This window comes from Oncorhynchus nerka, linkage group LG10, assembly GCF_034236695.1.
Source record: "Oncorhynchus nerka isolate Pitt River linkage group LG10, Oner_Uvic_2.0, whole genome shotgun sequence".
Lineage (NCBI taxonomy): Eukaryota > Metazoa > Chordata > Actinopteri > Salmoniformes > Salmonidae > Oncorhynchus > Oncorhynchus nerka.
In genome coordinates, this window is record NC_088405.1 from 74,541,517 (window position 1) to 74,569,458 (window position 27,942).

General features: G+C 41.1%; 1 protein-coding gene across 13 annotated transcripts in view; it reads right to left on the reverse strand.

Moving 5' to 3' along the window:
- The window catches only part of LOC115136002 (neural cell adhesion molecule 1-like), a 335,970-nt gene extending 319,834 nt beyond the window's left edge, over nt 1-16,136 (reverse strand). For 4 of the 13 annotated variants that reach the window (XM_029671307.2, XM_065023742.1, XM_065023741.1 and 1 more), the window contains exon 1: nt 15,884-16,135. In XM_029671307.2, the coding sequence (XP_029527167.2) occupies nt 15,884-15,935 (52 nt within the window). In that variant the 5' untranslated portion in view covers nt 15,936-16,135. Of the gene's footprint in view, nt 1-15,883 lie in introns of all 13 variants that reach the window. The other 9 variants (XM_029671303.2, XM_029671300.2, XM_029671296.2 and 6 more) reach the window with 7 other exon arrangements.
- Between the last annotated feature and the right edge of the window lie 11,806 nt (nt 16,137-27,942).

Sequence of the window (27,942 nt, forward strand, 5' to 3'; positions counted from 1 at the left end):
AGCTTGTTTTTATTATTATTTTATTTCAAGTTGTCTTGAACTCACTAAAGTCAGAAGTCAAAGATTCTGAGTTCCCAGTTGTTTTGTGTTTTGAACATGGCATTATAATGCTCAGAGGGAGACGGCAGAGTATTCCCTTTGAGTCAGGAACCAAAACTCCTCCATAGTGACCCATGAATGCAATCAGTCACATGACAGCTCGATCAGCTGTTTGATTTCACTTACTGGCATGTCATCTGAGCCAGGATCACAGTCAAACGGATTGGGAAGTAGGTCCCAAAGTGCTCTTCTAAGCGCTGGAGGTAAGCAGTCGTCACTCATGTGGTACACTTACTGATGTTGTTTTCTGTTAGAAACATGCACAGCCAAGGGAAGGGGGCATGGTTCACTTTTGAAAGACACTCTCTCCAATAAGAATTCTTTCCTCCGAATCCACTTATTTGGTCACTCATCTGTAGAATGTTTTTGTTTTCCCCCTGCATGCTTGCATTCAGTTTATTCAGTTTCCCAAATATGTCTGCTACGTAGGCTAGGACACATTTTCTTTATGTTACACAGAATGTCAACCAAGGCTGATTTTTTTTTTTTTTTTTTAATTTTACATCCATTGTGAATGACAACAGCTCCTTTCTCAATGCGACAAATCTTTCCAACACTCCCCCTTGATAACCACCAAGCCTCGGTATGAAATAGAACATGTTCATGCTCTGATCCCATATCTCCACATAGTTTTGCAAACAGGCGTGCATGCTGTGGATATGGTTTGATGTTGTTTACAATCGAAGTTACCTGCTACAGTACATCGCCGAGTACTGTGCTCAGCTCTTTTGCTGCCAGTTGATCTCAGTGTATCATACAATGTGTCCATTCGGCAGAGGGAGACACATTCATAACTAAAGTGCCCGCTGTCCCACCATAGATGGAGCCCAATCTGTGCAAAAGCCCACAATTCGATCCCATGGAATCTGTTTTTCGTCAATATAGTCACGCAGCATACTGAACATGCCGTTTCATACTTGGGAATCGTGAGACAGAAAAATATGCCGTCATGACATGTATAGCAAACAAAAGTCAATGCATGGGCATCTCGGCCCTCACAGCTAACGTCCATTTGGAGAGCATCAGCAGGGGAGTTTGAGTCATTCAGTCAGTTTCCTCTTGATTGCTAGCAATAGCATACATTTTTTGTTTAACAGTGTTATGTGACAAAGGTATTGATGTGAGTTTTTGTGCCTCTTCCTCCCCAAACATTATTTCACCATATCAATTGCAGCCGGTAATATCAAAGTCTCTGCAATAGTGGTTTCATGGCGTAGCGGGCCTAGCCATTCACCGCAGGAATAATTCAAGTGCAACGGTCAAGTGTGGCCTTTTCCCATGATCTAAGGGTGCTCTTTGGTTGAATTTTATCTTTTAGATTTTGATAATTTTCATTTAGATTTTTAAGGTTAACCAAATTACTATGATTGAGATACAAAGACGATATTAAAATCTATATATTTTATTTTTCTTCAGGATTTTAGAAACTCCCGTGACCTCATTTTCATATCAGACAATCCCACGTGGGGTTTCTATCTCCAGTTAGGGATCCGCTGCTATAGGCCGTCTCATTGTCGTCAGTGATCAGGCCTACTACCGTTGTGAAATCAGCAAACTTAATGATGGTGTTGGAGTCGTGCACAGCCACGCAGTCATGGGTGAACAGGGAGTACAGGAGGGGACTAAGCACGCAGGTGCCCCAGTGTTAAGGGACAGCGTGGCAGATGTATTGTTGTTCTTGACACAAACCGGTGCGCCTGGCACTTACTACCATACGCTGTTCAAAGGCACTTATTTTGTCTTGCCCATTCACCCTTTGAATGGCACACATACACATACACATACATGTCTGAACTGTCTCAAGGCTTAAAAATTATTCTTTAACCTGTCTCCTCCCCTTCATCTACACTGATTGAAGTGAATTTAACAATTGACATCAATAAGGGATCATAACTTTCACCTGGATTCACCTGGTCAGTCTATGTCATGGAAAGAGTAGGTGTTTCTAATGTTTTGTATATTCAGTGTATATGTGTATTGCAACCAGTGGACAGCGAGTGAAAAATATGCTCTTGCAACAGCTGGATAGTGCAGATCCCAGCCTATGGAATAAAAGCTTGAGGGAGTTCCTCCCTTCTAAACTTCTAGGTGGTATTGTGCTCCAGAGTCAAAAACGAGTTTAATTTAGGAAGACCATGAGGAGGGATTTTAATGCTCAATCTATTTTGTGCTGATTAACAACAAAAATAATTATATATGCTGAAACCCGCACACTTTGATAGACTTAACCAGCTGCAAATTAACGAGACATCAACATGTCACCAACAAAAATAATAGACCTACAGCAAATGCAGCATATGGCATTCTTTAACACATGCAAATAGCACTTTTCGGTAGTGCTCAAAGCCTACCATTCCATTAAAGCAGCATTTATTTTTCAACTAAAAAGTAATGAGCCTAATCAGTCCTCCATGACATCAAAATCATAAAAAAACAGTTGGCTAATGAGTCCTTTGTTTTACCAGAGCATAAACCAGAGATTATATATTTCTATATTTCCAAGTCATGTTTATATTGTTGAAGATCACAGAGTATTAATTAAATTAATTGTAATGATTGGAAATCTGACTACGATTATGCTATATCTTTATTAGAGGTTGACCGATTAATCGGAATGGCCGATTAATTAGGGCCGATTAATTGGGGCCGATTTCAAGTTTTCATAACAATCCGGAAATCGGTATTTTTGGGCACCGATTTTGCCAATTTAACTTTTTTTAAATATATATACCTTTATTTAACTAGGCAAGTCAGTTAACTTCTCTAGGGTAGGGGGCAACATTCTGAAATTTGGATGAAAAGCATGCCCAAATTAAACGGCCTGCTACTCGGGCCCAGAAGATATGATATGCATATAACTGGTAGATTTTGATAGAAAACACTCTAAAGTTTCCAAAACCGTTAAAATAGTGTCTGTGAGTATAACAGAACTGATTTAGCAGGCGAAAAATCCATTCAGTATGTCGTTTTTTGGGCGTTTTCTAGTTTTCTATTCAATGCCATTACAGTATCCATTGACTTAGGACTCAATTTGCAGTTCCTATGCCTTCCACCAGATGTCAACAGTCTTTAGAAATCGTTTCAGGCTTGTATTCTTATAAATGAGGGAGTAAGACCAGTCTGAACAAGTGGACCCTACCGTGTCGCAGAGCTTTTTCAGCCGCATGTGCATTTCTTGTTTACCTTTTATATTGACAACGTTATTGTCCGGTTGAAATATTATAGATCATTTAGGCTAAAAACGACCTGACGATTGAATATAAACATCGTTTGACATGTTTCTATGAACTTTACGGATACAATTTGGATTTTTTTGTCTGATTGTTTTGACTGTGTTTGAGCCTGTTCGAAGAGACTTCATCGAACAAAAGGAACATTTATTGAGTAAATGAATGTCTTCTGATTGCCACCATATGAAGATCATCAAAGGTAAGGGATTCATTTTATCTCTATTTCTGAGTTTTGTAACGCTTCTGCTTGGCTGGTTACTGTTTGTAATAATTTGTCAACTGGGCTATGTTCTGGGCTAGGTATGTTCTGGGCTAGGTATGCTTTCGCCGAAAAGCATTTTATAAATTTGACACTGTGATTGGTTTAACAAGAAGTTAATCTTTAAATCTATGTAAAATATGTTTTGTTTTCTGAATTTTTATAATGAGCATTCCTGTAATTGAATTTGGTACTCTGCAATCTCACTGGATGTTGGCCAGATGGGACACTAGCGTCCCACGCACCCTAGAGAGGTTAAGAACACATTCTTATTTTCAATGACGGCCTAGGAACGGTGGGTTAACTGCCTTGTTCTGGGGCAGAACGACAGATTTTCACCTTGTCAGCTCGGGGGAACCAAAATTGCAACCTTACAGTTAACTAGTCCAACGCTATAACCACCTACCTCTCGTTGCACTCCACAAGGAGACTGCCTATTACTCAAATTCAGTAAGCCAAGGTAAGTTGCTAGCTAGCATTAAACTTATCTTATAAAAAACAATCAATCAATCATACTCACTAGTTATAACTACACATGGTTGATGATATTACTAGTTTATCTAGCGTGTCCTGCGTTGCATATAATCGATGCAACGCTGTGGGATGATTTGACAAAAGCACAATCGTTGGACTGTTGTTGCTCCAACATGTACCTAACCATAAACACCAATGCCTTTCTTAAAAGAGAAGAATATATTTTTAAACCTGCATATTCAGGTGAAATTGTGTCACTTCTTCTCTTGCACGCAGAGTCAGGGTATATGCAACAGTTTGAGCAGCCTGGCTCATTGCGAACTAATTTGCCAGAATTTTACGTAATTATGACATAACATTGAAGGTTGTGCAATGTAACAAGAATATTTAGACTTACGGATGCCACCCGTTAGATAAAATACCGAACGGTTCCGTATTTCACTGAAAGAATAAACGTTTTGTTTTCGAAATGATAGTTTCCGGATTTGACCATATTAATGACCAAAGGCTCGTATTTCTGTGTGTTATTATGTTATAATTAAGTCTATGATTTGATAGAGCAGTCTGACTGAGCGATGGTAGGCAGCAGCAGGCTCGTAAGCATTCATTCAAACAGCACTTTCGTGCGTTTTGCCAGCAGCTCTTCGCAAGCACAGCGCTGTTTATGACTTCTAGCCTATCAGTCTAATGGCTGGTGTAACCGATGTGAAATGGCTAGCTAGTTAGCGGGGTGCGCGCTAATAGCGTTTCAAACGTCACTCGCTCTGAGACTTGGAGTGGTTGTTCCCCTTGCTCTGCATGGGTAACGCTGCTTCGAGGGTGGCTGTTGTCGATGTGTTCGTGGTTCGAGCCCAGGAAGGGGTGAGGAGAGGGACGGAAGCTATACTGTTACACTGGCAATACTAAAGTGCCTATAAGAACATCCAATAGTCAAAGGCATATGAAATACAAATGGTATAGAGAGAAATAGTCCTATAAATACTATATTAACTACAACCTAAAACCTCTTACCTTGGAATATTGAAGTTTCATGTTAAAAGGAACCACCAACTTTCATATGTTCTCAGCAAGGAACTCAAACGTTAGCTTTTTTACATGGCACATATTGCACTTTTACTTCTCTAACACTTTGTTTTTGCATTATTTAAACCAAATTGAACATGTTTCATTATTTATTTGAGGCTAAATGGATTTTTATTGATGTATTATATTAAGTTAAAATAAGTGTTCATTCGGTATTGTTGTAATTGTCATTATTACAAATAAATAAATAATAATCGGTATCGGCTTTTTTTTGGGTCCTCCAATAATCGGTATCGGTGTTGAAAAATCCTAATCGGTCAACCTCTAATCTTTATGTGAAGGACATCAATTTATGGCCACTTATGTAAACTAAAACATTGATTTATCATGCAATAGATGTCGTTCAATTGGTAATATTCATTGTTGTCTTCTTCTAAGGAAGAGGAAAGTAATCTAAAAGTAGGTAATCAGAAGGGTTAATGAGTTTGGATAATAACTAACGAATTACATTTAGAAAGTAACAGACCCAACCCTGTCTATCATGAATCACATAGCAAACAGTTATTTTCTGATGACCTAAGAATAGTCTTGCATCAACATTGAGACACCTATATTGCCTGTGCCTAGGGTGTGGAGACAGCAGCACCAATTTACTAAGGTAAAAATTTCAGACTAGCACATGTCTTGCCATATTCTTCTCTCCCAGAGGAGGCCATGTTTTCTTTGCTTCACACAAAAGATGCTGCAGCAACATCTATAGCACCTGCAAAACCAACCTAGCCAATCAGCAGGCGTGCATCTTAACCCACAGGATGAGCTTCGAGCAATTGCTAGGCATTACATCAAAATGATGAGTCAATCCCTGGGCTTGGGGGACAATACAACACATGCCCCAGTCCTTTATATCTGTCCCTCCCAACAGCCATACCAAGAATGAATGTGTGTGTTGTGTGTCTATCTGTGTGGACATGTTTAACTATATTTGTGGAGACCAGAAGTCCCCACAAGAATAGTAAAACAAAAATTCGACCAACTGGGGATATTTTGCCAGTCCCAACAAGGAAAAATGCTATTTCTAGGGGGTTGAGGTTTATGGTAAAGGTTAGGGTTAGATTTTGGGGTAAGGGGTTAAGGTTAGGGTTAAGTTTAGTGGTTAGGGAAAATAAAATGTTGAATGGGAATCAATTGTGTCCTCACAAGGTTAGTAAAACAAGACCATGGGTGTGTGTGTATATGTCTAGGGGATGTGGTTAGCATGTTTTAGTAGTCGTGTGTGTGTGTGCGTGTGTGTGCGTGAGGGGTGCCATACAGGGTCGCCTCTCAACTTTTGAAGGCCTTTCCACTTCAATGAAGAAAAAAATCCATTCAGAGACTAGGGTGGGCGAGGGGAGAGGGAGGTTGCTTTTCAGCAAACCAAAACCCCTTTCTCTTCTCCCTCCAATACTCTATAGAATGTCTTCAGAGCTTACACAATGCAAATCAGTCTGGGTCCCTATTCATGCAAAGACGGCCCATCCTTATCAAACAGTCAGCAATAAAAAAAATACAACGCAAGCTGCCAGTGGAGTCATTTTGGATTTTTCATCCCTTTGGTCTTTCAACTGCAATGGGTTCATTCAATAAGTGAAATATGAAACCATTTGGTTTCGATAATAACATCCCAGTTTTTGACAATTGTTCCACATTAACTCACTGATCTTAATATGAGACAGTAAAACCATGGCATTGTCATGACTGTCCTGTGAGGACACAAATAGGTCAGATCAGGTTTGCAAAGAATAACTTGAACCAGACCCCCTCTCAACCGCAGAGGGGGGGAGGAGGGAACTGGTGGGGGTTAACAACCCTGTTGTAAATCAAGGAGAGACGATTCAGGTCTCTAATGTGGCTTTGTTTCAAGAGACTTTTCACGCCGAAACTCTAACACGTTCAAAAGTGAATACAGGAACAATAATTTTAACACAGAACGTGGGGAATGGTCAGAGGTGATCTATAGAACACTAATGTCATTTTGTTTGTTATTTTGTGATGTCATTAAAAATGTTATAAAGGAAATACTGTAACTTGGAAAGTATACCCACTACATGTATGAAGTTTCCATCCGATGTGTTATGCATGTAAATATGAAAAATGATGAAAGTGTTTTTGTTAAGAGAGGGATATGATTTTAGGAGCCATAAGAGATCATTGTTTTACATACACTTTGCACAGTGACAAGTCACGCCAATGAGTGAGGTCAGAGAGCATGTCAGCATGACGGAACCAAACTTTTGAACAAACTGTATCAAATTATGGGTTAATATGGGTTAAATTAGTATATCAGACCAGAAAAGCGTGACGCTGCAGCTACACGCTAAAAGTGGTTTGAACTCTGAATCTCAACACGAGGTAGAGACATTATTCTCACCTCCTGGACAATCACTGGTAAAGCTGATTAGCAGTCCTAAGTTTAGTATCTTCGAAAGAAAATTTAAGTAGGACCATCTTACTACTCTACTCAAACCATCGCATTACGTTACTCGCATTATCCCACTGAGAACCATCGACCCGGCTGGCTAGCCTATCTTCAGAGAAGCATCTTCAGGAGTGAATGGAAGGAAAATAAACTCTGTAGTTCTGTTCAGGACTACACGACAAGTCATTGGACAACTACAAAAGGACAACAGTATGAAACTTGTCAAAACCATTTTTGACAAACAGAGCCTTACAAGCGTGCCGCAAAAAGGACCAACTCCCATTACAAGGTGGCCCGGTCCACGAGAGAGATCCGGCCAACCAAGACATGTCGCGTAAATACATTTATGATTTCTTACTCAAACAGGGCGGCGGTTCGTGTGCAAAGTATATGATTACTGTAAGTGAGAGAAGTTTCTAAATGTACCAAAATAGTATGTCTCTTTCCCTCTCTGCCCCCCTCTCCATCTCTTTTGTAACAAGCAGCCATGTTGTGTCATTCTGCTAGGGACCTGTTTTTAAAGTATTAAGTGTGTATATTTATCCTGTATTACCATTTTATTAGCTAGTAAATAAATAATTAAACTCATTTGTGTAGTACTGAATCATAAGTAAGGTTCTGGTTTTTGCAGATGCAAAGAGGTTAAAACTGTTCAGAAGGGTGATATGACACGAGGTTCTGAATAATAAATTGACAGTTTTTTTGTTGTTACCCCTTTTTCGTGGTATCCAATTGGTAGTTCCAGTCCGCTTTCAGTCTATTATTGCACTTGCTAAGGTCTTACTCAATAATTAAATATACTTTTGACTGGATTGGTTCAAAGGGGATCTCTTAAGTTTATGTTCCATGAAGAACAGTCATCATTGGGATGAAATCAATTCTTCCAAAGGAGGCTTATCAATGAACCACAGAAAATCACACTCTGGCTCACTAAATTGAATTGCCACCCATCTCCACATTCACACAGTCTTTTGAACAATCCTAGACACACAGGTGTTCTCCAACATCTTAGTGAACAAAATAAGCATTGACCGCAGAATCTGCTGCGAGAATCTAACTCTACTCACAGCGAGGGAGAGCTGTGACACACTGGTCTGCAAAGGAGGCCATTGTAAATGCAGATTCGAACAGAAATGTGCTGAGCTTTGATTGGTTATCTTAAAAAAAAAACAATCAGTGAAAAAGCAAATCCCCTTCATTATCGACGTATCATGCAGACAAAATACAAATAGCCTTTCCAATTGAAGTCAGGAGGATTGCAGGTGAGCTGACAGAAGGAATGATAAACTTTAAAAGAGGTTGTGGTTAACCCCACAAAAAAAGAGCAGATTTGTATTACATACAGGATGAATGACCTGTACTTCATACACACAGACGTAGCCAATCATTACAAACAAGAGTAGAGCTAAGTTGAAGACTATCAATGTTATGCCAAATTTAAAGTACAATTTACCTCCACTTTGGGTACACACAATGCTGTACATTATTATTATTATGTACATTACAGAGTAGTCTAAAACTTTGTGTATATCCCTTTAAACGCTATGCCTCTTAGCCAACAGGAACGGGGCAGGGTTTGAAGCTGGATGTTTTATTCATATCTCATTCCAAGCAACAGACCGAAAGCCTTATAATTTTCCCTTGTTAAGCTGCTTTTTACAGTTTCCCCCTCTCAAAAAAGGGAATCATATTTTCATAGTGGCTTTGAACTTGCCACATGAGTTGAAATCCCAGATGTTAACCATCTTGGAAATGTTTATTTTCTCTCCAACTGTTGACTGATCTTAAACTTCACCCTCTTCTTAAACTCTACTCCGAACACAAAAACAACACGCTTTTTGCAAAGTCTTTGCAACTCTCCATTTTTTATTTGCTTAATTTTAAAGAACTCCCTGAAGTGTGTTCTCTCCTGGACTTATTTATTTGACATTGATGCGGACCTGAACCTACCAAAAAGCATCAGAGCCAGGGGCTTCTGAGAGAATGCCACCAATGTGATGGGAATGTGTGGCGGGAGCCATCGTTTGGCTGGCAGTCACGTGCACTTAAGGGTCATAACATGTCAACACCAGACAACAACACCAGACAACAGCACAGGCACAGTTTTTGCACCACTACCGTCTGTCACAAATCACACAGCCCCAATGCAATATTCCAAACGTGACAGGAGCCAACTACAAAACCTCCTTAAAACAGCTTCCGAGAGACAAATGTGATGTAAGAAAAAGAGAAGGGAAGAATGGCTTCTCACTTGACTGAGTCTGGGAATGAAATGTAACCAGCAACAGCTCCCTGTCTGTCTAGTTGGATCCCCTATGTGCTCTCTGACTTCAGACTGATGGCAACAGATGTGATGATACACCTCCATTCCACAGAACTAGTTAGTGTTAATACTCCCCCAACCAGCCAAAGCCTTTGTCTTGCTGCCTTTTAGTCCAGCCAGTCGTAAAATATAAGCCACATTTCATGTTCAATTAGTTTCTTTCTCAAACAATATACAGTATATAATTTCATCTAGCAAATAATCTAGCGGCATTTTCTTGGATGTTGGCCATTGTTCCTTGTTAGTAGTCACTAGCATCGGAATGTAATTATCAGCGAACTGGAACTGAATACTTTTAATTACATTGTTCCTGCTTTCTAACAGCATATTACTGTTGTTACTTGCTTAGGACTAACACCTCACAGGCTAATCAAATAATGTCATCATTTTTAAAATTGTATTTAACCTTTATTTACCTAGGCAAGTCAGTTAAGAACAAATTCTTATTTATAACAATGGCATACCCCGGCCAAAACCAGACAGCTGGGTAAATTGTGCACCGCCCTATGGGACTCCCAATCACAGCAAGATGTGATACAGCCTGGATTTGAACCAGGGACTGTAGTTATGCCTCTTGCACTGAGATGCAGTGCCTTAGACCACTGCGCCACGCAACTCGCTTGCAATGAAGTGGGACTTAGATAATTTAACAATTGTGAATAACTATCTATAGTCCATTGCACTTTCCCTCCTCAAAATGAACTGAATCTGGGTATTTCTAGTGAACACTGGAGTAGGCTACTGATTTTGAGGAGCTCTTAATATTCCCCCTACTGTTGCTTAGTCCTCATGACCATTTTCTTCCTCACATTTTCACTGGAGCTACCCTTCTCCTAAACCTCCCTGACATCAATGTCACCTCCCTAGCTCAACCAAAGACAAAAGTGATTTGTGTTTCTCAATAAAAAAAACATACTCATTCTCATCTTTATGCAAAAACACACATGTAGGCCTATTCTTAACAATTAGTTTTATGGAATGTGTATCTGCATGTGCATGTGTGTCAGAGAGAGCGAGGAGGGGGGTCCTCCTGCCTGAGGACAGCACTCTCTGATTGGATAGAATTGTTTACCATGGAATTCACAATGACTACTGAGCCATTTCTTTAGATCTTTACATAAATAGTCAGTGGCGTTTATACATGGATGCCAAAGCAAGCCAGCCCCCCCCCCCCCCCACACACACAAAAAATTTTAAAACATCTTTGTCTTTCGTCTCTCTGTTTCACAATTTTACTTCAATTCTGAAGAGGCTGAATGTACCCGAGTGAGCGAAACAGCGCCCCTCTGTCTCTCTTGATGCTGTCTGGTCCAAACATTGAATGCAGGGGAAGCCAGCGAGCATCTGGCCTCCCTTGACAAAAACAATATAAAACATTTGCCAATCAGCGTCAAGCTAAACTGAGCAAGCTCAACTTTGAACGGTCCTGGAGCACCAAAAAAAAGTGTCAAGGGAAACCAGCTTGGATTTGGCATCACTCCAATCAAAACCCTCAGACCAAACATCATTGACAGACAAACTGTTAATTTATAATCGAATCACAGCCTACTTCGCCAAAGGGGTGATGACTTAACAAGTGCATTCATGAAAAAAGCACTGTCGTTACACCAATGTACCTAACCATAAACATCAATGCCTTTCTTAAAATCAATACTAATAATAGTATTGTGTAATAATCCCTAGTTTAGAATGGGCTCATTCATCCCCCTCCTCTCCGCTGTAACTATTCCCCAGGTCGTTGCTGTAAATGAGAACGTGTTCTCAGTCAACTTAACTGGTAAAATAACGGATAAATTAAAATACACAAGTATATTTTAACCTTTATTTAACTAGGCAAGTCAAATTCTTATTTTCAATGACGGCCTAGGAACAGTGGGTTAACTGCCTGTTCAGGGGCAGAACGACAGATTTGTGCCTTGTCAGCTCAGGGGTTTGAACTTGCAACCTTCCGATTACTAGTCCAACGCTCTAACAAACTAGGCCACCCTGCCATCCTGCCAACCCATTAACCTCTTCAGTCGACCCTCTACTTTTTTGAACATTTTGTTAAAAATCGCGCAACATTTCAGCGCCCTGCTACTCATGCCAGGAATATAGTACGTTCATATGGTTAGAATGTGTGGATAGGAAACCCTCGGACGTTTTTAAAACTGGTTAAATCACGACTGTGGCTATTACATAACGTGCGTTACATCGGAAAGCGCAGGAAAACCTGATCACAGAAAATTGAAATAAATATCCTTGCGCCACTTCCAGCAATTGTTAACAGTGAGCCGAATTAGATAAGACCGAGCATTCAACTCCCACAGCATCCCCATGTTGTCTAGAGTCTTGTGAATTGAATCATCTTTGATTCTTGGTTGAACCGAAAGAGGGGCACCACTTACCTCCGGTCTCCGCCCAGATCATTCCGGAAGAGCTCTCTCCTGAAATGTTTTCCAAGACGACAGCTAATGATTTCTACATCGCCTATGGATGATTTTTATCGCTTATTAACGTTTACTAATACCTAAAGTAGCATTACAAACGTATTTCGAAGTGTTTTGTGAAAGTTTATCGTCTTCTTTTTGAATTTTAAAAAATGACGTTACGTTGTGAAATCGCTGTTTTTTTTCGTTTATCACACAGTCTACATATAACGATATCTTGGCTTTATATGGCCCGATTTAATCGAAATAAAGACCCAATAGTGTTTATGGGACATCTAGGAGTGCCAACAAAGAAGATGGTGAAAGGTAATGACTGTTTTCTATTTTATTGTGCGGTTTGTGTAACGCCGAAATGCTAATTATTTTGTTTACGTCCCCTGCTGTGCTTTTCTGTTGTAGTGTATTGGTGCATGCTATCAGATAATAGCTTCTCATGCTGTCGCCGAAAAGCATTTTAAAAATCTGACTTATTGCCTGGATTCACAACGAGTGTAGCTTTAATTTGATACCCTGCATGTGTATTTTAATGAACTTTTGAGTTTTAACTAATACTATTAGCATTTAGCGTAGTGCATTTGCATTTCCAGAGCTCTAGTTGGGACGCAAGCGTCCCAAGTAGAGGCAAGAGGTTAAACCTGCATATTTAGTTTAAATAAATTAATGTTAGCAGTCAATATTAACTAGGGAAATTGTCACTTCTCTTGCGTTTTGTGCAAGCAGAGTCAGGGTATATGCAGCAGTTTGGGCCGCCAGGATCGTTGCTAACTGTGTGAAGACCATTTCTTCCTTACAAAGACCGTAATTAATTTGCCAGAATTTTACATAATTATAACATAACATTGAAGGTTGTGCAATGTAACAGCTATATTTAGACTTATGGATGCGACCCGTTTGGTATTAGATAAAATACAGAACGGTTCCGTATTTCACGGAAAGAATAAACGTTTTGTTTTCAAAATGATAGTTTCCGGATTTGACCGTATTAACAACCTAAGGCTCGTATTTCTGTGTGTTTATTATATTATAATAAAGTATATGATTTGATATTTGATAGAGAAGTCTGACTGAGCGGTGGTAGCGGTGAACCAACAGCTTTCATATGTGCTCATGTTCTGAGCAAGGATCAGAAACGTTCGCTTTTTTACATGGCACATATTGCACTTTTACTTTCTTCTCCAACACTGTTTTTGCATTATTTCAACCAAATTGAACATGTTTCATTATTTATTTGAGATTAAATAGATTTTTATTTATGTATTATATTAAGTTAAAATGAAAGTGTTCATTCAGTATTGTTGTAATTGTCATTATTACAAATATATATATATTAATCGGTATCAGCTTTTTTTGGTCCTCCAATAATCGGTATCGGCGTTGAAAAATCATAATCGGTCGACCTCTAAAGCTGACCACACCGCACGCGTCACGTGCGCAAGCATTCCAAAACAAATGTACACATACATGTTATTCAATCATTGCACCCACATTGCTCGTGAGCGTCTGCGTGGCCAGGCGCTAAAATAGAAATTGATTCTATTTGTGACTCTCAACTTGCTGCAAGTCCAGCCTCTCCCATCTCCTCATTGGTTTTTAGGAGCATATACCCACGTGAGTAATTGAAAGAACTTAGGTCCACACTCCGGTCAGTTGTAGTAATGCTGTAAAGTTGGTTGCCAACTGCCATATAAAGGCCAAATAAGAAAAAGAAGCCTGAAGGAAGGAGGAGAGATGAGGAGAAACAAATTTGGTTTATCTGTGGATTAATTGTCCAAGTAGAAGACCTTGTGCATTTCAGGTAAAATAACAACCCAAATATATATACCAGGACAAATTAGCTAGCAACAGCAAGTTGCAACTAAATTGCCATAAATGTTTAAGGCTTTTTGACCTGTCCCCAAATTCATATAATTGGTTCAGTTTGTTTTGACATTTCAACCTGTGTGTCCTGATCGCTTCTGATGTAGGTAAACAAAATCAACTAGGGCAGCAGACACACAAGCTTGTGGTTTGGTCAGCATGTTACTGTACATGCCATATGCTTTGTAGACTTCACCAAACAGAGGTTGCTATCCGGTTTTGTGATAAAACAAAGGTGTGATTGAATTTATTCTGACACTGTATTCTTATTGTCTCAGTCTTTATGCCTATATATTACAGTCACAAAGCATAGGAATTTAACAGGTTATAGCGCAAACAACGCAAATATCACAACACAGGTTAATTTATTTCTGGGGGGTGGGCTTCCCCAGTGATTTTACCCACACCCTGCTACTGATAATAGTACCATATATTCTCCATAGACAGAAAGAAAAACACTGTACAAGCCATGGGTTTCTGTTTTCTCTCCAAAAAATCAATAGGCCAATTCGGGGGAGAAAAATAATCTCAGACGCATATACAAAGTGTCATATAACCCTGACTGGAAGGGCTTGCTACGTACATCAAATGTATGTATAATGTAAAATGTATTGAGGTAGCTAACTATGCTACTATGTGGTTCATGTTACAAGCATGCACGGTATGTCAGCACGGAGCTCCATTAATCAAATACAATGTAGCCTATCATATTGAAGGCTGCAACTCTGTAACTGACAATCAGCCTCGGGAAATGTTCAATTACCTCACATGTACGCATGAATTTATAAAAAACTCCTTTAAACACTTGTCATTAAAAACAAAATAAGACATTAGGCTTTCACGTTTAACCTACAATACTATAATCCACTAAGAAATGTCGTAGCTAGCGCGTTCTAATTTATATTTTGCATGTGCATAGGGTTGAGGACCGAAACAAAGCATCCCCATTAGCAACCAACGTTTGAGCACAATATGTGCGAGACCTCAAAATCTATTTTTAATGCATAAAAAGCTACCCAACTCATTTTATTAGACTACTGTAAATGGTTATAGGTTTCTCAGAAATGTAATGTGACAGGCATCAAATCTAACACACAATCTAAAATCTCTTGGGGGATTTTGCTGACACAAAGGTGAACCAATGAAATGCTTGTTTCCCCAAGACCAAATGCACCCATCTTCCCCTTGGAGCTTAACCCACTCCTCAGCAACAACAAAGCTCAGGGTTAGGAAAAACAGGTTGTCAAACTGCTCCTATCAAACCATGTCTAGTCCAGAGAGCCCAAATCACGAGGAATACAGCTCAATTAAAGGACAAGTGATATTCTCTTATTACGCAGATAGTTACCAGTAGCCTACGGACAGTAGCCTACGGACATTAGACTATTCGGGATCTAGTCTATACCGCGATGAAATAAGGCACAACATATAGTTAATTTCCCTTCATGTTACCACAGCCATTGTTGAGAGAACATATCCTAATATCCCATTTCTCTCATGTTTCCATAGCCTCTGTGTCCTTCCTATATCCGAGGCAACAGCTCCAATATGATATAACTAACTGTCCATTGAAACACATATGAGACGCGGTAAGCACGGATGAGATACGGATGCTGCTATAAAGTGAACAAAACACTGAACTTTCAGAATTTATAGAAAACTTTCATTATTCAATGAATAAAGGTGGCCATCTCCAATAAAACATTTGAATTATTTATAAAAACATCATCTTACCTGTATAGCCAAAGAAGAGCAATGCCCAGATGAGATCCATTGTTTGAATCATTGCAATATCACAAAGTTATTCTCCTTGAAGAATAGATAGACAGACTTGGCTGGACGAGTTCTGTGTTCTGAAGAAATATTTGTTTTCCAACTATTGTATTCTGATAGCAATATTATAATTGGTCCTTGCCGCTACCCTGGAACGCACGCGAGTAGAACGAAGAATGAGTGACAAGCAGCAGCCGTAGCACACAACACGAATTAATCCGCCAGGGCAAAGCGTTTGCGCTCACACGCTCGAGGGGGGAAATGGGATGCAGGCACAAACTAGTGCGCTCAGTTAGTCGTTCTCCACTGCGGCTGCACAGAGACGGCTGATGGTGTGTTAGGAAAATCTTGTCATGGAGTTTGTGAATATTTCGGATTAGGAATCTCACGAAGCCACTATTGAGCCTTACAAAACAGAAGTGCATTTTGAGAAGATCTTTAACCAAAAATATTTTGCCCGGTTATTTTCAACCATGAAAATATGTAAGTCTACATCCGCACCTGCAGAGGAGTTGTGCAGTTTTGCGCAATTGTGCGTTGTCTCCACCTACTGTTTATCACCATGTGACTCGCCAAATTACCAGTTCACCTTTCTCATTATGAAAATTAATGGATGTATTCCTTGTGCAGCTTTCCTTATTGGTTCCCACGTTTTGTATTTAGCACCCAATTTAACCACACTGTGGTACCTACTTAGACCATAAATGCATGAATCTTAAACCAGTCCGTATTTTTTAGGAAGCTCAGTCACCATCTGGTCATGACAACGACACTCGGCGACCTAATTAATTAGCCTAAAATGCTTCCCGGGAAAATAGGGCATCCTCTGCACTGCGTCACCAAAGTCCCCTCTAACTAAACTGCATATTTTTATAGTTTCCTATTCCTGTTAGCAGTAAGGGACTACACAGAAATCCCTCAAGTGGCACGCCTCCCTTTATGCCAAGTGCAAACCACATTTAATGTTATGTTTCAGGACGACTAGAGCAGACAATTCATTAGCAGGTGCCACATGAGGTTGTCCATAGAAAACCGAGAGTTGCATTTCTATGGACATTTGATAGTCTACTTAGCATTTTACACCATATATATTTAACACCATTTCATGCCTTCAACGGCTATCTGTCATGAGCAGATATTCTCATATTCCATATTCACACAAGTGATATCCATTTGATCAATGGAACTTGCTCCTATGGTTAATATCTGATTGAAAAAGGTGAAAAGGCCTACTTATGCATGAACATGTAGACCACAGTACACTATCCAAAACATATAAAATCCACAATCAGAAAGCATCTTGCAGTAAGACAAACTGAGATTCTATCTACCAGCTGTAATTAAATTCCCATTTGCAAGAGACAATCCTGAAATAGCTGACCTTAAATGCTTATTCATGGAGCACCTGTCCAGGTAATGCAGATCTGTCACTCATTTGTACTACTTTATTAAGTAAATCCCAAATGGGAAGAACGAAGCTGATTAAAAACCTGCATTAACTGATGCTAAACTCCTGCCATATTACCACGTCCATGCTAAACTAAGCTTTATAATCATTGAAAGATTATCAACTTAATATTTTTTTATTTAACCTTTATTTAACTAGGCAAGTCAGTTCAAAACAAATTCTTATTTACAATGACGGCCTACCCGGCCAAACCCTAACCTGGACGACGCTGGGACAATTGTGCGCCGCCCTATGGGACTCCCAATCACAGCCAGTTGTGATACAGCCTGGAATTCAACCAGGGTCTGTTGTGACGCAAATTAACTAGACTAAGGTGGTGTGTATGAGGAAATTGGGAACTGTTAGACAATACTCATATTTCTATGTGGGTTCTGAGGTTCGAAGGCCAGGTGGCTTCATGCTGTGGCTGATGCATCAGAACTTTTCTTGCGGGTGTTGCCCAAAAAGATAGGAACTGATGCCCCCACTGGTCGCCTTGTGGAAGTGCATTTGGTCCAACTTTACAATGTGTCCAGAATACCAATGTATTTATATGGTAGTTCAAATCGAATCAAATCTAACTTTATTTGCCACATGCGCCAAATACAACAAGTGTAGACTTTACCGTGAAATGCTTACTTACAAGCCCTTAACCAACAGTGCAGTTCAAGGAGAAGAAAATATTTACCAGGTAGGCTAAAATAAAAAGTAATAATAAAAAGTTACACAATAACAATAACAATAACAAGGCTATATACAGGGGGCACCGGTACCGAGTCAGATGATGCAACCGGTCAGGATGCTTTCGATGGTGCAGCTGTTGAACCTTTTGAGGATCTGGGGGCCCCTGCCAAATCTCTCCTGATGGGGAAAAGGTTTTGTTGTGCCCTCTTCACGACTGTCTTGGTATGTTTGGACCATGATAGTTCATTGGTGATGTGGACACCAAGGAACTTGAAACTCTCGACCCGCTCCACTACAGCCCCGTCAATGTTAATCGGGGCCTGTTCGGCCCGCCTTTTCCTGTATTCCACGATCAGCTCCTTTGTCTTGCTCACATTGAGGGGAAATGTTGTTGTCCTTGCACCACACTGCCAGTTCTCTGACCTCCTCCCTATAGGCCGTCTCATCGTTGTCGGTGATCAGGCCAACCACTATTGTGTCGTCAGCAAACTTAATGATGGTGTTGGAGTCGTGTTTGGCCACGCAGTTGTGAGTGAACAAGGAATACAGGAGGGGACTGAGTTTCACCCCTAAGGGGCCACAGTGTTAAGGATCAGTGTGGCAGACATGTTGTTGCCTACTCCTACCACCTGGGTGCGGCCCGTCAGGAAGTCCAGGATCCAGTTGCGGAGGAATGTGTTTAGTCCCAGAGATTCGTGAGCACTATGGTGTTGAATGCTGAGCTGTAGTCGATGAACAGCATTCACATAGGTGTTCCTTTTGACCAGGTGAGAAAGGGCGGTGTGGAGTGGGATTGAGATTGCGTCATCTGTGGATCTGTTGGGGCGGTATGCGAATTGGAGTGGGTCTAGGGTGTCTGGTAGGATGCTGTTGATGTGAGACATGACCAGCCTTTCAAAGCACTTCATGGCTCCCTTCTACACATGGACTATGGTGGTCTGCTTGAAACAACATGTAGGTATTACAGACTCGGTCAGGGAGAGGTTGAAAATGTCAGTGAAGACACTTGACATTTGGTCTGCGGATGCTTTGAGTACATGTCCTGGTAATCCGTCTGGCCCAGCGGCTTTGTGAATGTTGACCTCTTTAAAGGTTTTGTTCACATTGGCTACCGAGAGCGTTATCACACAGTCATCCAGAATAGCTGGTGCTCTCGTGCATGCTTCAGTGTTGCTTGCCTCGAAGCAAGTATAAAATAAATTTAGCTCATCTGGTAGGCTCACGTCACTGGGCCGCTCGCGTCTGGGTTTCCATTTGTAGTCCGTAATAGTTTTCAAGCCCTGACACATCCGACGAGCATCAGAGCCGGTGTAGTAGGATTCAATCTTAATCCTGTATTGACGCTTTACTTGTTTGATGGTTCGTCTGAGGGCATAGCAGGATTTCTTATAAGCGTCCGGATTAGTCTCCCGCTCCTTGAAATCTCTAGCCTTTAGCTCGATGCGGATGTTACCTGTAATCCATGGCTTCTGGTTGGGATATGTACGTACAATCACTGATGCACGTATTGATGAAGCCAATGACTGAGGTGATGTATTCCTCAATGCCATTGGATGAATCCCGAAAATATTCCAGTCTGTGCTAGCAAAACAGTCCTGTAGTGTAGCATCCGCGTCATCTGACAACTTCCGTATTGAGCGAGTCACTGGTACTTCCTGCTTTAGTTTTTGTTTGTAAGCAGGGATCAGGAGGATATAATTGTGGTCAGATTTTCGAAATGGAGGACGGGGGAGAGCTTTGTATGCATCTCTGTGTGTGGAGTAAAGGTGGTCTAGGATTTTTTTCCCCCACTGGTTGCACATGTGACATGCTGGTAAAAATTTGGTAAAACTGATTTAAGTTTGCCTGCATTAAATTCCCCGGCCTCTAGGAGGGCCGCTTCTGGGTGAGCATTTTTTTATTTGCTTAAGGCCTTATAGAGTTGGTTGAGAGTGGTCTTAGTGCCAGCTTCACTTTGTGGTGGTAAATAGACGGCTACGAATAATACAGATGAGAACTCTCTTGTTAGAGTGTGGTCGACAGCTTATCATAAGGTACTCTACCTCAGGCGAGCAATACCTCGAGACTTCTTTAATATTAGACATCATGCACCAGCTGTTATTGACAAAAAGTCACACACCCCCACCCCTTGTCTTACCAGAGGTAGCGTCTCTGTTCTGCCAGTGCATGAAAGAACCCGCCTGCTCTATATTGTCCGTTTCTACATTCAGCCACTTCTCGGCGAAACATAAGATTTGACAGTTTTTAATGTCCCTTTGCTAGGATAATCTTAATAGTAGGTCATCAATTTTATTTTCTAACAATTGCACATTAGCAAGGAGAATGGAAGGCATTGGGAGTTTATTCGCTTGCCTCTGGCTTCTCAGAAGGATCCCCGATCTGCGTCCCCTTCTCCGGCCACTTTTCTTCACGCAAAAGGCGTGGATTTGGGCCTGTTCCAGTGAAAGCTGGATATCCTTCTCGTCGAACTCGTTAAAGGAAAAAGTCTCTTCCAGTCCATGGTGAGTAATCGTTTTTCTAATGTCCAGAAGTTATTTTCGGTCATAAGAGACGGTAGCAGCAACATTATGTACACAATAAGTTAAACAAATTAAGTTACACAAAACACAAAAAAAAAAAAAAAATTGCACAATTGGTTGGGAGAATGTAAAACATCAGCCATGTTTTTCGGCGCCATCTTGTACAATGTAATTACAATGTCGGTAAACATTGTTACATATAAGCCTCCCGGGTGGCGCAGTGGTTAAGGGCGCTGTACTGCAGCGCCAGCTGTGCCATCATAGTCCCTGGTTTCGCGCCCAGGCTCTGTCGTAACCGGCCGCGGTTAGGGAGGGCTTGGTCGGTAGGGATATCCTTGTCTCATCGCGCACCAGCGACTCCTGTAGCGGGCCGGGCGCAGTGCGCGCTAACCAAGGTTGCCGGGTGCACGGTGTACCCTCCGACACATTGGTGCGGCTGGCTTCCGGGTTGGATGCGCGCTGTGTTAAGAAGCAGTACGGCTGGTTGGGTTGTGTATCGGAGGACGCATGACATTCAACCTTCGTCTCTCCCAAGCCCGTACGGGAGTTGTAGCGATGAGACAAGATAGTAGCTACTACAATAATTGGATACCACGAAAAATTGGGGAGAAAAAAAGGGGTAAAATTCAACAAAAAAAACACACAAAAAAACATTGTTACATATAAACATTGTTATTCTTTCCAGATTTTCATGAACCTTATTTTAAGTGGGACCATCTGTTAATTTGGGGGGGTGCAAATCTTAAAGAGAAATCTTAGCAGACTTTTCTAGCTATATGTCTGTGAGAGGTAGGTATTTCTGGACCACAGCTCTTAATCATTCTGCATTAAGAACAAAAATAGCTTCTGAGAGCCAAGTCCTATCAAATCAAAATGTTTGATTAATTTTATATTTTCTGTTGATAATATTTGTTAAATTTAGTCGCTGTATAATGTATTCAAATAAACTGATCTAGAACATGCAATGTGTCTTTTAATATCCATGTTGATGTTAATATAGGCCTACTGTAGGCTACATTCAATATCCTGAAGTTTTATATAGAGATGCATACACGGTCCCGCAGTTTACTTGAATATAAACAACATTGAAAGGTAATGTTCTTGCAGAACTTTGTGTTGTTCTCACACTTCATCTAACACAAGTGAAGCATGTACTAGTTGGAGACAAATTGGTATTTCGTTACCAGCCATACCAGCCTCCCTCAACAATTTGCAATAACAGTTTCTTACTTCCCAGAATATTTGAGCAGATTTCTGAGTGACAGGCAACAGATAATTTTCAGAGGTGTCTACCATGCTAGACACCTCTGGAAATTCTCTGTTGCACGTAACTCCGAATTCTGGGAAGCTAAAAATTGTTTTTGCAAATGTTTGAGGGAGGTTTGTATGGCTGGTAACGAAACTACCAATGTGTCTCTTCAAATACTACATTTTTCAGTTGTGAAGACTTAAATGACAAGACGAAATGTCAGAACAACACAAAGTTCTGCAAGAAGAGATGCGTCACGTACTTGATCAGTTTATTTGAATATATTAACAAACATTATAAACATTTGCAGATGCTTTCACAGGTGCAGTGAAATGCTTATGTTTCTAGTTCCAAAAGTGAAGTGATATCTATCTAGCAATACAATAACAATACACACATAATAATCTGTTACAGGCTTTGGAATTTTCAATGTATATTTTGAGGTCGGGCGTTAGCATGTTAGCACATGGGGCGCACTGATTGGTGTCATCTCGTTAATCAGTATGTGTTCCACCTGTGCTGGCTTGTCCATCTCGTTAGTTAGAAGGCGTTTCACCTGTGCTGGCCCAGGTGATATTAAGAGTGGCTGGCCCAGGGCTTGAGAAATATGGAGAGTTAACACGTTGGCACTCCCTGTTTGATTTCTAGAAAAACTATCCTTTATCTGATCTTCCCTGTTTTCATTTTGCTCCACTTTTTGGTTTGCTTTCTGTCTTTAAGTTTGGTGTGAGTTTTTCTTTTGTGGGCGCTCATGGTGGATGTCTTTTAGGTTCCAGTTGTTGTTGCTAGTCAACATTCAGTGGACACCCCCATGAGTGTCTTTCAGAACCCTTCCTAAAACCCCACCTATTTTGGTTGTGGTCAGTGTCTCTTTGTTAGTTCCCCCTTTTTGTTTTTCTTAATGGGAAGTTTAAAAAAAATCAGAACGAGCAATGTCAGAGTATGGAGTGTGTATATAATCAGTGCCTTCAGAAAGTATTCACACCCCTTGATTTTTTTCCACATTTTGTTGTTACAAAGTGGGATTAAAATGCATTTACATGATTTTGATTAGATAAGTCAATCATGTTAGAATCACCTTTGGTAGCGATAACAGCTCTGAGTCTTTCTGGGTAAGTCTCTAAGAGCTTTCCACACCTGGATTGTGCAACAATTACCCATTATTCTTTTCAGAATTCTTCAAGCTCTGTCAAATTGGTTGTTTTTCATTGGTAGACAACCATTTTCAGGTCTTGCCATATATTTTCAAGCAGACTTAAATCTAAACTTTAACAGCCACTCAGAAAAATGCACTGTCTTCATGGTAAGCAACTCCAGTGTAGATTTGGCCTTGTGTTTTATGTTATTGTCTTGCTGAAAGTTGAATTCAACTCCAAGTGTCTGGTGGAAAGCAGACTGAACCAGGTTTTCCTCTAGGATTTTGCCTGTGCATAGCTCCATTCTGTTTATTTATTTATTTTATCCTGAAAAACTCTCCAGTACTTAACGATTATATACACACCCATAACATGATGCAGCCACAACTATGCTTGAAAATATGGAGAGCGATACTCAGTAATGTATTGGATTTGTCCCAAAAGTTAATCGCTTTGCCACATTTTTTGCAGTATTACTTTAGTGCCTTGTTGCAAACAGTATGCATGTTTTGGAATATTTTTATTCTGTAGAGACTTCCTTCTTTTCACTCTGTCATTTAGGTTAGTATTGTGGAGTACCTACAATATTGTTAATCTATCCTCAGTTTTCTCCTATCACAGCCAACAAACTGTTTTAAAGTCACCATTGGCTGCATGGTGAAAGCCTGAGTGGCTTCCTTCCTCTGAGTTAAACAACCAATCTTTATCAAAGACAATGCGAAGTAGACGACTTGGAGAGGCTGAAAGAGGAGTGATCAGGAAATCCATTTGTGTGAAGGTATGTATAATTTAGTTTAGATATTCTCATGTGGCTGGTTTAACAAACATTGCAAACGAAAGCCTTTTTCGTGGCTTTTGTGGGTAGCATGTCACAAAAAATATCCTGTTCATGTTATTTTTTGTTCTTTGCACTGTTTTTAAGTTTCATTATTTATTTTACAGATGTCCATTGGGCTGGGTTTTGATTTGAACTTGGCTTGGAACAGCACAGGCTATTTGAGTGCCCTGATCCATGCTATTGCCAAAATAGCAACAAGGGCTTCCCCATTTACACTTGGAATGTCCCCCCATGCGGGGACATTCCAAGTGTAACTGGGGAAACCCTAGTTGCTATTTTGGCAATAGCTTGGATCAGGGCACTGAAATAGCCTGTGCTGTTCTAAGCCAAATTCAAATCAAAACCTGTAAAAAACAATTGTGAAACTTAACAAAAACAGTGCGAGGAACAAAAATAAGCTTGAATAGGATATTGTTACTGACATGCTACCCCCAAAGCCATGAAAAAGGCTTTTGTTTGCAATGTTAAGCTAGCCTGAAATTCACCAGAACATGAGAGTATCTCCACAAAATGATACATACCTTCACACAAATGGGTTTCCTGATCACTCCTCTTTCAGCCTTTCCACGCCCCCCCCCCCCCACATTGTCTTTGATAAAGATTGGTTGTTAGATGAGGGTGTGAAGGATTAGAGCAATAGTTACTCAATTGACACCACAGGGAACTTTGCTCCTGAAGGGCATTTACACACCAAAATGGAACAAATTACATTTAAGACTTCTTTTTAAAGTTATACCATTTGAAGAGAAGGATTGTTGATGGAAGTATAATTTCAAAAAGTTAGTGGTCACACTCTCACTAAGAGAGGGGAAAGGAGTTCAACTAGGAGTTCAACCACCCTGGATGGTTCCAACCTAGAATATGTGGACATCTATAAGTACGTAGGTGTCTGGCTAGACTGCAAACTCTCCTTCCAGACTCATATCAAACATCTCCAATCCAAAATCAAATCTAGAGTCGGCTTTCTATTTCGCAACAAAGCCTCCTTCACTCACGCCGACCCTAGTAAAACTGACTATCCTACCAATCCTCGACTTCGGCGATGTCATCTACAAAATAGCTTCCAATACTCTACTCAGGAAACTGGATGCAGTTTATCACGGTGCCATCCGTTTTGTTACTAAAGCACCTTGTACCACCCACCACTGCGACCTGTATGCTCTAGTCGGCTGGCCCTCGCTACATGTTCGTTACCAGACCCACTGGCTCCAGGTCATCTACAAGTCTATGCTAGGTAAAGCTCCGCCTTATCTCAGTTCACTGGTCACGATGGCAACACCCACCCTTAGCACGCGCTCCAGCAGGTGTATTTCACTGATCATCCCTAAAGCCAAAACCTCATTTGGTCGCCTTTACTTCCAGTTCTCTGCTGCCTGCGACTGGAACGAATTGCAAAAATCTCTGAAGTTGGAGACTTTTATCTCCCTCACCAACTTTAAACATCTGCTATCTGAGCGGCTAACCGATCCCTGCAGCTGTACATAGTCCATCGGTATATAGCCCACCCAATTTACCTACCTCATCCCCATACGGTTTTTATTTTATTTACTTTTCTGCTTTTTTGCACACCAGTATCTCTACCTGCACATGTTCATCTGATAATTTCTGATCATTTATCACTACAGTGTTAATCTGCTAAATTGTAATTATTCACTCCTATGGCCTATTTATTGCCTACCTCCTCATGCCTTTTGCACACAATGTATATAGATTTTTTTCTTCTTTTTTTTCTTCTATGTTATTGACTTGTTTATTGTTTATTGTTTACTCCATGTGTAACTCTGTGCTGTTGTCTGTTCACACGTGCTATGCTTTATCTTGGCCAGGTCGCAGTTGCAAATGAGAACTTGTTCTCAACTAGCCTACCTGGTTAAAACAAAAGGTGAAATAAAATAAAAATAAATAAAAACTAGGCTTGGTCTGCCCTTTTAGAAAAAGCACATGAATATCAAATCAGGTTTTCATGTGATCACATGTAAAGGTAGGGCCGGATTCAGAAATCAAAGGCCATGGGGCTTTGTTTTTCAATAGCCCCCCTTATAATAAAACCATAATAACATTTGAGATGTGGCATAGACTACATTTGAGGAAAATATGTGAGCAGGGTCAGATTTTTTATATGCCTTTTAAAAATGCATTTCATGCAATGCTATGTCATTTACATGGCAAAAGACATTAGCTTAATCTTTTTTAATACCATACAAATTACCAAAATGAACAGCTTCTCCGAAACTGACAAACGGAGATCAATTTGGTCTTGAATTCAAACAAACAATAGCCCAGGCCAATGAATCAACACACACAGAATTGCGCCGGAAAGGATGGCTGATGTTTTACGTGCTCCTAACCAACTGTGTTACTAGATCGTTTTTTTACATTGTTTGTAAAAAAAAAATCAAAAAACATATTTTGTACATAATGTTGCTGCTACCATCTCTTATGACCGAAAATAACTTCTGGACAACAGAACAGCGATTACTCACCACGAACTGGTAGAAGCTTTTTCCTGTAACGAGTCCGACTATCACGTTTCAGCTAAGACCCAAATGCAGACTGTGTTGAAGTAACAATGTTTATTACAGCAACAGGCAGGCAAACGACAGGTCAAGGCAGGCAGGGGTTGTTAATCCAGAGTAGTGGGGCAAAGGTACAGGACGGCAGGCAGGTTCAGGGTCAGGAAACTGGAGACAAAGGGCTGTAAGACATGGCTTTAAATCTAGACACAGGATAAGTAGGAAGAATATGGAAGGTACGGGGCAACAGAGGACGAACAGCAGAGGGGTTAATGATCTTGGAGTGGGGGGAAAACGTCTTGGCTTCCGGAGGTGTAGCCGCGGGACGATAGCGGCGTGCCAGGACTATAGTGGCTTGACCTTTTTGGTCTATAGTGCCTTGACCTTCTTGGATACCAGTCGGTCCTGCAGAAGCGAAGTGGCCTGGGCCTTACTGAACCCCTCCCAGAGGTCCTGGTACTCTGTGGGGCTGGCGGAGAGGTCCGGGGCAATTTACAAGCCCCCAGGAAGATGTCCCGGGGCAGGCAGAGCTGACTTCAGGCATTGAGTGTGACAGGATGGGTTCCAGCCCACAATGGCACAAGTAGCCCAGTCAATAGAGGGATTGTGCCGCTGGAGCCAAGAGAATCCCAATAACACAGGAACCTGCGGAGACTCAACTAGCAGGAATTGGATTGTCTAGCTGTGGGTCCCTGACACTCATAGTTTGAGGGGGGTGGTGTGGTGGGTTACCTGGCTCATAGAGCACCCATCCAGTGCTCTAACATCCATGGGAATGGAGAGGGGTTGAGTGGGATGCCCAGCGCAGAAGTCAGGGGAACATCCATAAGACTCACATCGGCCCCCGAGCCGATGAGTACCTGGAGAGGCCTGGACTGGTCGCACCACTGCAGGATGGCATGGAGAGGGGGGCAAGTAAGGGGAGAAGAAAAACTATATTTAAGACCCACCAAGAGTACTCACTCCAACAAATGAGCTAGGACTCTTGAAGGGACAGGTAGAAACAAAATGACCGGCAGGACCGCAATACAGACTTACCATATTACAGACCACTCTGGGTGTCAAGTCTGCGTACACATTCGGCTGGAGACAGCCTAGCCCTGCCGAGCTGCATCGGCTCGGGAAGAGGTGAATCGGCAGTCTTCGGAGATTCTTGGAGGAACTCAGGTAAGCTCGGATCCTCGGGTAAGCTCGGACCTCCGGAGTTCATCAGATGCAAGGTGGGATCCTTGATTGAGCGATTGGGGCTTGCAATCAGACCTCTTCTCCCTCCCATGTTCCTGTAGCTGACTATCAATCTGGATGGTCAAAGCGATGAGCGAGTCAAGATCTGTTGGTAGTTCCCGGGCTACAAGCTCGTCCTTTACTTCCTCTGATATTCCCTGCAGGAACGTGTCGAACAGTGCTTCCGGGTTCCAGGCACCCTCCGCTGCTAGAAAAAAAAATCCAACGCATAGCCTGCTACACTGAGGGAGTCCTGCCGAAGCTGGAGTAAATTCCGGGCAGCCTCTCTCCTGGACAACAGAGAAGCAAAACCCGTTTTTACCTCAGCCACGAATCCCTTCAGACTGAAGCATATGGCTGACTGTTGTTCCCAAATGGCCATAACCCAGACGAGGGACCCCCCGGACATC